Raw genomic sequence first — 13,317 nt, forward strand, 5'->3', positions numbered from 1 at the left:
GTCATCTGCGAAAAGAATGAAAGTAAGTTTTGGAAAAATTATCAAAAGGATGTTTGAATCAACTAAGAGCAATTCAAACTGGTAAACAGTCAGTGTACTCCAGGTTTAGTGATATAACATCTGGGTATATTCAAGATTAAAATATCATTAGGTTTACTGAGAAAATATTATTTACCAGCATTGAAAATTGACAGTTAATCCTAATATTGAATTGAAGTGGTTTATTGACTAAAAAAAAAACCCATACACAGTAAAAATAGCAACAAAACAGGCTGAATTGCTGTGTATACTTTACGAGTTAAAATTACACTGAATTACACACTGAGAACTCTGTGAGAGATACAATATAAAACAACCGATGAATGTGGATATAACCATATATACGTATTAAATATTTAATCAATATGTAAAAATATTAAGATTAACATACAAAGGGAACATGAATCTGATATTTCACTTTCTTTTGATGTATAACAACAGCAGAAAACATTAATTCTCATTATCAATATGATATAGTAGACTATGAAATGAATGGGAAGAAAGAACAAGATGTCAGCATGTCTATGAAAGCCTGAACAATAGATGATTAAAATTATATAGTCTGTCCAGATAACCCGAGCACGGTTTGATGAACTCGAGGGAACGAATGGATATTGATGATCTGCCTTTGACGCACACATTTGGAGGTGCCAATCACAGTTGTGTTCATTACCAGGAGCAACGCCTAGCACAAGTAAAACGTAAAGTCATACAGTCATTTCGTGTTCTAACGGTAAACTTGTGACCAAATGATGTTGTCTTGACAAAGTGGGACAGGAGTTACATAACTTCATCACTTCAGTGCATACAAGCAGTCTCCGAAAGCAACAGCGAATGGACTTGTCCAAAAAAAAAAAGGAGGAAGCAGCCATGTATGAATATATTCAGCGTTCGCAGTTATGCTTGTTAAGGAATTCTTGATTGAATTTCATACGCAACAAGATGACCTCCTTCCATGTGAATTATGTTTGTTCATTTGGTGTTGTTGTTTTTTTCGATAAGATCCCGGTCTTATATTGAAATGCTTTATGGATGTTGTTATGAGAGGTATCAAAATGATTGTTGCTTTTTAATTTGATTTTCATACCCTATGCCTTGCTTCATTACACTTTTTTTTCTAATATGGCATGCTTATCAAACGAAGAATGATCAATGAATTTACGAAGATGTCTCAACAGGCCGACGTTGAATCATGTCCTCGTAGTACGGCATCGCTTTCTCAGCAAGCTCCCGCACATCGTCTGTTACCTCCTCCCAGGCCGGAACCGCTGCTGGTGGAGTGAAATGGGTGCTGTTCTTGGCAGCGCCCAGGTAGTTTTCATCTTTATACATATTCTCACCCGGCCATTTCCACTCCTTGGCCACCTCAGGCGACCCTGACCATTGTAGGAGCGACTCTGAGTAGGGGAAACCCACGGCTTCACAGAACTCTCGAAGTACCGGTGCAGGGTTGGTGAGAAGAGCAGATGAATCGATCACCAACGGTGACGGGTTGACATGATCTCGTATGTACGTCCATTGCTTGTGATGCTGCTCGAAGACGATATCGACGCCATGCTCCTTGGCATAGGGGCGGAAGTCGAATGAACTTTCATCGGTTTCGTTGAACTTCAGCATTCCAGCTTCTAGGAACTGTACGAAGCTCCCCTTTCTCATGGACTTGTACACGAGCAGAGGATGCCGAATAAGGAAGGCGTGTTGGTATCCTTCTGGGATGAATTGCCGTCTCTGATCGGTTTGCATGGCTACGCTTTCATCTTTGACAAAAACATACTTACTGATTGAGTCCTCTAAGTCCTTCTTGACAGTTGCAAACCTGTATTAAATAGAAAATTTATTGATACAGATTGCATAATTACGCTGATTATATAGATCATTAATGTCAATGACCAACGCAAGAGCATTTTGGATAATGCATTTTCTTTGTCGTAAGTATAACTAGGCTATTGTTGATTTCCTTCAAGGTTTCTAGACTGAAAGTGGCCTTAATCAACATCTCAGATTGTTCCAATTCCAAAGACAAAATAGCATGGAATGTCCTTATACTTTATCAAATTCTTTATCTTAAGATTAAAACAAAGAAGACTTAAAATGCAACGGTCAGTGTTGCAAGATCGTATTCAATTCAATTCAGTTTAGTTAAATTCCCATTATTTCCATCAAAAAGAGTGAAATAGGATGCAAAACACACTCTACACAAATCCTCGTCTTATCCATTTTCCAAGACATAGGGAACGTGGGGCAAGATGGGACACGGGGCAGGATGGGACAATGCGATAAGTAATAAAGCATTAGAGGGCACTATAATCTGCACTGATAAAAAGCACGCTGTCAGGAAGCCATCTTTACGCTCTGTGAAGCTGAGATTCTCTCGGGCTTTGGTGGACTAACGCAAAAATTGATATCGATGACGGCAGAATTTCTGCAGTTAAGAAATGTATAGTATCCCTGGCATGATATGAAGAAAGGTAGAACGTTGATGATAGTATATACATCAAGTTCATTTCACAAAATGTAGGCAGACTATATGTCATTGCATATATTGTGTAGAGCTTAGAATTGCAGTGTGTGTGTGCATGGGGCAGGATGGGACATCCACCTCGGGGCAGGATGGGTGGGTTGCCCCATCATATTTGATATGGTTAATGTACATGTTTTATTCTTTTTGCAGTTTCAGAATGGTCCGGAATTACAAAAGAAAGAGCGACCGTTTCAAGTGGAACACGGAAATATGCGTCTTCATTGTTTGTCCCATCGTGCCCCACGTATGTGGGGCAGGATGGGACAGATTTGGCTATTTTGATATGGCTGTTACGTAAAATAAAAGTAGGCGATTAAGATGATATTACGTGTAAGAGTGTTGCCTTACACAATCTTTGTAAAGCCTGTTTCATGTGGTAGTCTGTGACGTAGTATTTGAAATAAAGCACATTTAGTGAAATGTGGCCCATCCTGCCCCACGTTCCCCTAATGCAGTGTGGATCATGAAGTACATTACAGTTTTGTTAAAGAATTAACTGCAACAATAATGAGTCATTATCAAATGCCAAAAAAAAAAGCGAAAAGAAAACTGAGACAAGTGCATTGTTCATCATTCATCATGCTTGAAACAGTTCCTGTTGACATTTCCTATTGAAAAATCGAAGTGGTCATTATACGCTTGGCAGACTTACGGTAATCTGTCTGGAAAACAGGTGACTCCGGGCATGTATTTCTCGAGTGCCTCGGCAGCTGTCTTGAACAACTCTTCGTGGCCATCATAGCTCATTGGTTTGTCTTTAATCCCAAGCTTCTCTAGTTCATTGAGGGCAAAGTGGCAGAAGAAGAACGGTTCCATCCACACCTCGCAGCCTGGAATCCCCGACATGCATTTCGTGAATGCCGTCGAGATCGATCTTGGTATCATCCACAGTATCGCCCGACCTCCGCTTTTTCCGACAGGGTTGTCTTTCGGTATATTAGACATTGTGAGAAATTATGGGGAACGAAAATGTGAAACAGGTCTTCACTTATTAGAATTATACCATCAAAGTGGGACTACTAGGTAATCAGGTCTGTTGTTTGCCAAGTGGACTTTGATCGTCTTGATCACATGGGGATTTGAGATTCTGGTTCTAATATTTGCTATCCCTCTGAGGCCTTTTGTATGGCGTATTGTGGAAGGAAAACGTATGATTTCGTCATACCTGTAAATATATACAAGAATATCATATAAGTGTCATCGTGTCAAATATATATATGCACATAATTTACAATGCGAGAAATCAATCCTGACTGTAACGTACGCGGTGTCTCATTGTGAACCAGATAATTTTATGTGGAAGAAATCAAGTTTGAGGCAGACGTTGTTCTGTACTTTTCCCCAATAAAGGAATCCAATATCCAATGAGCAATGTGGATTGAGTGAAAGTAGCAATATTAGTAGAACACATCAGTGAAAGTCTAAAGAAGATCGGACAATCAATGCAAAAGTTATTAATTGTTACAGTTTTGGCGTTGGAACCGCTCGACGAGGAGACTACTGTACTAGAGTTCATGACGTCATGTTTTGACAAGAAAAGAAAATATAATTCCACAAAAATTCATTTTCATGAACATTCCATCTACTTGATTTTGCTTTCTGAAAGCAGTTAGAGATCCATTAGTGAAGTGCTCTTTCATTACGCTAGATGACTGTATATTTTCTTTATAATGTTGTCCACATATACGTCATAAACACAAGTAATCTCCTTAACCAGTGGTTCCATCACCAAAACTTAAAATTCATAACTTTTGAATCGATTGTATGATTTTGCCCAAACTTTCACTGATGTGCTCTACTAATGTTGCTGATTTCACTAAATCCACATTTCTCTTTGTTTTTATTTTTTAATGGCAGATGTTATGCCTAAAACATAATCATCTTTAAAGGGGATGGCGAGTAATTGATCAGTGGGAATCAGTGGGAATGCTGGGGGATAATTGTTCCAATCACTGTGGGATTCATTAAGAGTACATTATATATCTATTGTTGTGTGAAAATCATTTGCTTCAGAATGGTCTCATATTCAAGTAATGTGCAGTTGAATGCTTCCAGGTTAGCATGCCTGTATAGTGACGGGCGATCGTTAACGGTCCGTTACACTCACTATGTATACAAGATATATACTGTGACGGAGAGGCCTTTTTGAAATGTTTCTCTAAGACTAGCATCTGGAGAAAAAGACTAGCCTATATTTTTGTGGTCGACACACTGTGATTCACAGATTGGCAAGTACATAAATTACAATAAATGGGACTACCAATATAATACGAGGTTGTATGCATACTCTTTCCGCTGTGAGTTAGAGTTCTATACAACTAATGAATATTCATAAGTACATGTATGTTTACATAGAGGGACAAGGTGTCCTAGCTGTGATAGATATAGATTAATGTCTCTTTGTCCAATACAAGTTGGGAGTGTCTTGATTTCCTTGGATGAGACAGATTGTCTCATGGGACAAATTGTCCTAAGATATTGTCTTGTCAGAAATTATACATACAGGGACCTACAGGTAGTTGTGCTAAATAGATGAATGTACTATTTTTGTTGCAGTATAATATGAGGCTTATTGTTTCATGGTGTCTTTCTTGTACTTAGTATATGAACTCAGTCATGATAATGCGCTTTATTCTTATGCCCTGATATATTTTTGTGAAACATTTTGTGACATTACTCTGAATTATCAGTCAAACGATTTGAGTCACATAATTTTAGACTTGTACTCATGTCATAGTACTGTAAACATAGAATTTTATTGGGAGTATCCTGATGCACATCTTTTCATATTTTATTTTTGACAGTTTGCACAATGATTAGGTCCTACATTGCGAGAAGCAGTGACGTAGTGTCTACACTGTTCAGTACCTCGTAGTTTATTATAATAAGCTTCCATTGATTATAATAAGTTTGTATATCCATTGTTTATAATCAGCTTGCATATTCGTTATTTATTAGAAGCTTGCACGTCAAATGTATATAGTAATGTGAGAGCAGGGAGGCCACCTCCCTGGTGAGAGCAAGCATTTTTATCATAATTATGAATACCTAATTCCAATCACTGGTGTATAGAGATGATAATCCAATCAGTAGCTAATACATTTTCTACCATTTCAATCTACGATAACATAATGTATGTGTCGTATTTATGACACAAGTTTCTAACTTCTGCTATTTACACTTTACATGCACAAGTATACGAATAATTTATGAGTTGTGAGTGCATAGGGCACGAATATCGCACGAGGCGCGAGATGAGCCACTGGTCTATTCAACAAGGCGCGTAGCGCCGCGTTGAATAGACCAGTGGCGAATCTCGCGCCGAGTGCGGTATTACGTGCCCCAATGCACGAACAAAATCATAAATTATTCGTTTTTTATACAACACCTCACAATGATGTCGAATTGTGATTGGCCAAGAACATGTCACATGACATTCAATAGAAAATACCTATCAAACTCATTGAGAGTGACAGCCATACAATAGGCCCCTGGCATGGGCCTATTGCACGGCTCGAAGGTACTATAGCACGGCTTCGCAGGGGGCTACTATTGCATGGCCGCTCACAGAGTTCTGTGGCTCACACCCGTAGCAAAGCGCCAGCAAACTACATTGTACGTGCTGGCCGGCCGGCTGCGCTGCGCTGCCGGTAAGTCTCACAGACCAGGCGCGGCGGAGTAGGGGAAGTGTGGGAGAGTTGAGCCACTGGGAGAGTTGATCCAGGCCACCTCACATCTTCATAGTGACTGACAGCAGTCAGCTTCTGCCATTTCTTGTTCATGCCTATGATTAACTATATACCAGTGTATGAGGCAGCGACATTGGACGAAGCATGACAAAATAGTCAAAGAAAAACCATTTTTGGTCACCAAAAGTGAATGTCCACTTGTCAGATATGTGGTTTTCTCTCACACTTATGGTAGAGGATAAGTGCGAATCAGTTGGATTAGCAGATAGTCTGTATATCATTTGTTTCTTTCAGCAAATTTCAACATGTTTGGTGTGGTCACTTTCATAGGTTTTGAGGGTTAGTTTAAATGGCGACTGTGGGGAGAGTTGTGCCAACGTGTCGAGGGAGAGTTGTGCCATGGCTAAACCCTGTATTCCAATGGCTCAGCCCTCAAGTGGCTCAACCCTCCCTTCAAGTGGCTCAATAAGTGTCATTTTTTGGTCAAGAAACGGGTCTGCAATTGGATGAGGAGAGGAATATTGGAAAGGTATGTGGTGTTCTCGCTAGGGGTGACGCCCTACAGGCGGTTTCTTCTTCCTAACACCAACAGTTGACTTATTACGCAAATCCAATCAGAATGCATCTAGAAATCCTGATCATGTGATCGTAGGTGGACCCCAACAACATCCACATTATCCATCCGATCACCCGTAAGTCAAACAGATCCCCCGCCCCCTCTGTTACTATTACACCATCTTTCCTTAGATAGGTTTCCAAAGTCATTTTCTTTTATAAGCCTGAACTTCTTAACCCGTTCCATACGGGAACCTGGTGGTCTGTGTATTAAGTCTATGGGGAATCCGGAATTCAGTACGGAACGGGTAGGGCCTATAGCATAGTGGCTCAACTCTCCCAACCCCGTGGCTCAACTCTCACCACATCAAGGGAGAGTTGAGCCATTTTGCAAAATATTTTTGTTAAAGTGTCACCCCCAAGTTGTTTGTGCTATGGTGTCTTATTGGCCTATACATGTATATAAGTAAACTTGGCGGAGCTCAGGGCTGGTTGCGTTTTGCTGAGGGCAGTGTCTCTGGGTTGACCTAATATCATGAATATTATCCGAGATTTAGGAGCGTTATTGCCGTGATGGGAATACAACTACAAGCATCATTAACCTTAGAAATACAACCCATCCATAACATTTGTAGAGATTAAATTAAAACAACGTAACTAATGTTATATTCTAGGTGTAAACTAATCTTTCTGTTAAAGAAAAGCGTGTCATCATAAGTTGTTTACAACGTATAGGCAGTGAACAATTGTTTGTCACGACACTATACCATTCTTCTTCTTCTTCTTCTTCTTCTTCTTCTTCTTCTTCTCCCGTTAAGTGCAGCTTCATGCTTGAAGATTACCCACTGTATAGTGTTCACCTGTATTCACCTGTATTCACCTGTCTTGTCGGGCTTCTGGAAAGACAGTATAAGTCTTGTAATGCCCTCCCACTTTCAGTAAATTTCCACTGTATGTCAACTTAATGCCTTTGTCTTTTATTGCAGTAATGACTGCTACTATAGATGATTACTCTGCAGAGTATGTGAACTTGTATTTCTTTGACAGGAAAGCGTCTATTTCTGACTTGATCTGTTGACTGTAGTTGCCTCCACAGCTGAAATTGGTAGCATGTTCTAGTGAGTTACTACCCTGTGAGTGAAGTTGTTTTTCCTGATGTTCAGACGTGCATGTTGTTTCTGGATCTTTAAGTTGTGGCCCCGAAGAGAAACTTTCTCATCCTTTGTCTTAAAGAGCTTAGAACTGTTGGTGTTAATGAAGCCATTCATGATTTTGAAGACTTGGATCATGTCACCTCTGAGTCTTCTGTAGGCAAGAGTAGGCAGTTTCAATTTTTCTAATCTTTCAGCATATGGCAGATTAAGTAGGTGAGGTATGAGTTTTGTTGCTCTTCTTTGGACTTTTTCTATGAGTCACGCTTGAGTTGTGGGCTCCAAACACAATTGCCATATTCAAGATGGGGTCTCATTAATGATTTGAGGAGGAGGGAGAACATTATCTTCATCAATATGGTTGAAAGTCCTTCTGAGAAGGCTCACAATCCTATTAGCTTTATTTGCCACTCTTCCTACATCATGTTTACTGGACTTGAGTGTGGGATCAAATGTTACTCCCAGATCCTTCTCTTCCTCTCTTGTCTCGAGTTTGGTTCATGTTATTCCATCTCTCATATTATTATCGTATATGATGTGTTAGGGGAATGTTGTTTCCCATAATGCATGATACCGCATTTCCCAACATTGAATTTCAAATGCTATTTCTCTGCCTAGTCACTCAAGCTATTCAAATCCTCTTGTAATGTATCGGTATCGTGTGAGTCCTTGATGTTGGCAAATATTTTAGTGTCATCTGCAAACATCTCTACATGACCCCTCAGATTGTCAGGAAGGTCTTTTATGTACATCACAAATAGACATGGCCCCAATATGCTTCCTTGCGGAATTCCGCTTGTGACTCTTGCCCATGACGACTCTTTCCCACTCACCACCACACGTTGTGTACGATCAGTCAGGAAATTTCTGATCCAACGCAATATGTTCCCACGGATACCCATGGCTTCCACTTTCTTTAATAGTCGCTGATGTGGGACCGAGTCAAAGGCTTATACCTTTGTAGTGATTCGTACACTGACGTCGATTTGTCTCATGGACAGAATGTCCATGATTTTGAATGTCAATTCCACCATTTATATCGGAACAGAGCCTATAATGAAATTAATTGCCTGGATCACGAGAATGTGTCTGTTGAGTAGGACAAACTGGCCTAGTATATCAGTTGTATGGAGTTGGCATCCCGAGAGTAGACTTTGTGAGCTATGTAGTTTGTATACGGCAGTTAAGCAAACGAAGCCTAGCCATTGCGCCTTCAGGTATGTTATACACTGCTCGGCAGGGGATTTTTTTAAAAATATTTTTATTGAACAATAGATAACATATGTACAAAAATGGGTATGAACACACTTGAAGCAACAGAACAAAGCACTGAAAAATAAGACATAAGAAAGTAATAAAAGAGAGAAAAAAAGAAAAAAAAAGGCAGCCACAGTTAGATAAAAGTAATTATATGCTGATCCGCGGGTATCCACTATGATGTATCGCAGGGGATTTTTATACAGCGCACGTACGTGTTGGTAGAATAATGTGCATGTCCTGGCCACTCATGCCGGAGTTTAACAATGTAACAACACTAGAGCTAGAATGTGATTGCAGTGAGTTAACTCACCTGTGAGATTCATGATGCTTGCTGGTGCTTGTTAATCTGATGCAGATGAAGAATTGAGGTATGCTGGGATGAGATTCAATGAAGATTTAGAACGGGGTCCCAGTTCTCCGTATAATATAAAATTAATTGGGAGGGGGCAGCATTTATATTCTCTAATGATCGAGACCGGCCTTAGTCTAAGTACCAGACTTCCCAACTCTGGTTGTGTGGTCTCTCGCAGATTATATTTGTAATCCCCCCCCCCCCCTCCCCTCTTTAGGGAGTTTCCTGCTATACAATACAATAGATATATACATGTATAATGTACTCTTAAATGAATCCCACAAGGATTGGAACAACCATCCCCCAGCATTCTCACTGATTCCCCCTGAACAGTTATCAGCCATTTGTCATCTCGGAATTGATTAAAATATCAAACAATGAACATTACGACAAGAAAAGATTGTCATCTCGGAATTGATTAAAATATCAAACAATGAACATTATGACAAGAAAAGATTAAGGTGTGGTTTCCCAATGAATAAGGATCCGCCTAGTTCAAGTTGTGGACGAGTGACTAAAAAGAATAAAAAGAGGAAGGGCCTGAGTTTTATGGGACAACTGTAGCTACGCAGCGTATAAATTATGCGTTGGAAATTTGTTCAGGAGTACATGTATTATGTGCAATTAGGCATATATTGCTATGAATTTTAAGGACAGAGCATCATATAACACAACGTTCATTTTCGTCGTGAATATTATGTTAAGATCTATAGACAACCAAATGCTTATATGATTTTTTTTTTAACATACCATAAATTCACGATTTTCAAATGCATGTTTATGTTCTACAGTAGCAAGAGTGCTTCGATCTTGGTTTTGCCTTCTCCTTGGTTTTGCCGCAGTTCCCCCAAACTGGGAAAGTTAAGATAAGGAAAATTGAGGGCATTGTACAGCATAAATGAAGACTTTACAGATATCAAATATTTCTATTCGCATCATTATGCCAACATTTCTAGATTTTGAATTTTGACATGATCATGCCAAGTCATATTGGCGTTCATAGTTGTGTACTCTCGAACATTTAACTGAATTTTTTCTCGTAAGAGATACACCATGATCATATACTGCGGAGATTTACCGGTGGAATATGAGAATTTCGTTGACGGTAATGAGTCATTGCTTTACTAGGGAAATTGCGAAGACCTAATATAGGTCATCACTTTGATCGTCCCAGGTGGCAATCTGCAGAATCGCCTCGTATGTTCAGCAACTTTCTTGTCAAGTGGCCTTTGACCCTCTTGATTATATTTGGGGTTTGGGGATACAGTTGTACTGGTGTTTGCTTTCTCACGCCACCCGTATGGCTGACGTAGTGATTCATCAAAATATATGTACACATATAAGCATGTATCCATATATTATATTGTATATATATATATATATATATATATATATGAATGTATATTTATGTGTATATACATTTACTTAGTCCCACTATTTATTAACAGTTGCAGATGAAACAAAAACCCAGCTTTAGTGCCTCAAAATACATGCAGTTCTAAAATGTGAGTTAGAGACAGAAACAACCAATGTAAAGCTGCTAATCAGTATAGGCAACTTTAAGTATTGTTAAATGTACAAATTGTGAATAATAGCTAAGATGAAATTATTTCTAGAATAAACTCGTCTGCAGTTACAATAACAAGAAAAGTTACAGGAGAAGCAGCATGTGTGACAAAATGCGTTGACCACAAGATCATAACTCCAGACAATACAAAACAAGGATAAGAATAGGGAAGCCGAACAAAGAAACAGTAGAAAATCTGTGGTAACTGTGACAGCTCTGTTCGACAGGAGTGTATGCAATAATAAAATATGAATGTTATGTAAAATACACGATAAGTGGTATATATGTTTATGTCAGTATACATGCATATGTATTCATAAATATGTATATTTACACTCAGCAAAAAAAAAAAGAAGAAAGTAAACACTTTTTCAAATTTAAATTTCTCATAGGATACTTGGCTATATAACATATTGAAGGTAATTTGATTGGCTATCAGCCTAGTAGGTCACTAAAGAGGGAAACTTTACGCATGAGTGAACATCTTTGTTTTTTTTTCTTCCAAGGTACAAAAGCACAAATTGCAAAATTGAACGACTTGTCATTCATGCGCAAGTGCTCTTCGATATAACAATAAGAACAAAAGACAAATTTAACACAATTAACATGAATTAAGTTGCAAATATTAATCTTTGATTTCTATAATATCTTTGAAGCCCGAAATATCAATAAAGGCTAAAAATAAGGGACAAAAAGGAGGAATCTCGGGTCAAACCGTTATTTTTAAATAAAATAAGAGAAGCAATATTAAAAAAAATAGGAAAATTGTAAATGATATTTGGTTCTTAAATTTGTCTTCTGAATCCTTAAATTACTAAATAAGAAGATTGAAATAAAGAAATTCTGTTTATTTAATCATCTTTATGTCATTACTTCCTATGTTGTTTGAAGTTTAAGGTGACAGAAAATTCTTGTTTTCCTCCTTTAGTTTAACATTTTCTTTTTGTTTGAACTTATGAAGAGATAAAGAGAACAAAAACTTGTTTTTGCTTTTTCATTCATGTCTCTCATTGTGTTAAACTGGCTTTTTAATCTCATTGTTATCTTGACGGGCATTGCCAAACACACACACAGACACACGCAGACACTTTTTTTTTTCCTGGCCCGTGCCCAATGTGAAGGCTGTATTTTTTGTTGACATGGATCACCGAGCTTACACAATATTCACCTTGGATCGCGTGTTGCACTGAAATCATTATCTCATAAGTCGCAAAAATCCGGCGAAATTTGGCAATGACTGCATTTTCAGAAATTGGCGTAAAATAAAAAATACGGAACCAAATTTAATGATTTTTGTATCATTGTCTTCTGTGGAAGATGTTCTTTCTGATGTCAAAATATATATAACTTTTAGACTGCAAGGTACTGAAAATCCACCGTTCCGCTTTTTTGGGGACACCCGGTATATATACATATAATATATGTGTGTGTGTGTGTGTGTGTGTGTGTGTGTGTGTATTCATTCAATAGGCTTGCCATTGGTATTGACTTTTTTCTGTGCTCAGATTTGCTGGAAGTGCATTGAATAAGATTAGGGAGCAATTTCATGAATTATCATGAAATCAAAAAAAAAAAAACACTTCAAGGAACTATTAGTCAGTATGTGACCTATCATCAAAATGTTTCCTTACTATGCCTACTATCAAAATTCTTCTTGATTATTATGCTTCTGGTGTAGGATAGGTTGAAAAAAAAAATCTGAACACAGACTATACTTCACTCACTGAAAATTGTCACAGCTATACAGATTCACACATAAAATTAAGGAGATTGCTAGATAAGATAATGAGTATTCAGTTGATGTTAACAAATAATGACATGCTTATGAAAGGTAAAAACAGGTACCTATGGTCAAGAGACTGTGTCTCTTTCGTAACTTCATTACAATAATTGCCTATCAGAGCTTGATCCTAGGTGTGAAGGGGACATCTTCAACTACTGACGAATTTCTAGATTAGAGAACTCCCTGAACATGACTCACTGACAGATAGTTAACATACCCTTCCCACCTGCACTTAGCTCTGCTCTTAATTCACCATGAAGTGTATAAAACGATTTGATCATGGTACATAGTATGTGTTATGGAACCTCACGAAACAAAACCATCCAAGAATAGATTTTACACACTGCCACTGAGAGAAGGACCTACACTTTCGTTGGATTCTGCAGGTACTGACAAACAC

General features: G+C 38.4%; 1 protein-coding gene across 2 annotated transcripts; it reads right to left on the reverse strand.

Moving 5' to 3' along the window:
• Positions 1 to 539: 539 nt before the first annotated feature.
• On the reverse strand, positions 540 to 9,625 carry LOC139729618 (uncharacterized). 2 transcript variants are annotated; one of them, XM_071640545.1, is made up of 3 exons: positions 9,526 to 9,625; positions 3,213 to 3,486; positions 540 to 1,855 (listed from the first exon to the last, which is right to left on the reverse strand). In XM_071640545.1, the coding sequence occupies exons 1-3, from the start codon at positions 9,536 to 9,538 to the stop codon at positions 1,198 to 1,200; spliced, it is 945 nt and encodes a 314-aa protein (XP_071496646.1). In that variant the 5' UTR covers positions 9,539 to 9,625; the 3' UTR covers positions 540 to 1,197. The 2 variants fall into 2 exon arrangements, with proteins under 2 accessions (XP_071496646.1, XP_071496645.1); XM_071640544.1 differs by lacking the exon at positions 9,526 to 9,625 and having other exon boundaries at positions 3,213 to 3,604.
• Positions 9,626 to 13,317: the final 3,692 nt, after the last annotated feature.

This window comes from Diadema antillarum, unplaced genomic scaffold (assembly GCF_040938485.1).
Source record: "Diadema antillarum isolate AM-2024a unplaced genomic scaffold, OU_Dant_1.0 seq00000248_RagTag, whole genome shotgun sequence".
NCBI lineage: Eukaryota > Metazoa > Echinodermata > Echinoidea > Diadematoida > Diadematidae > Diadema > Diadema antillarum.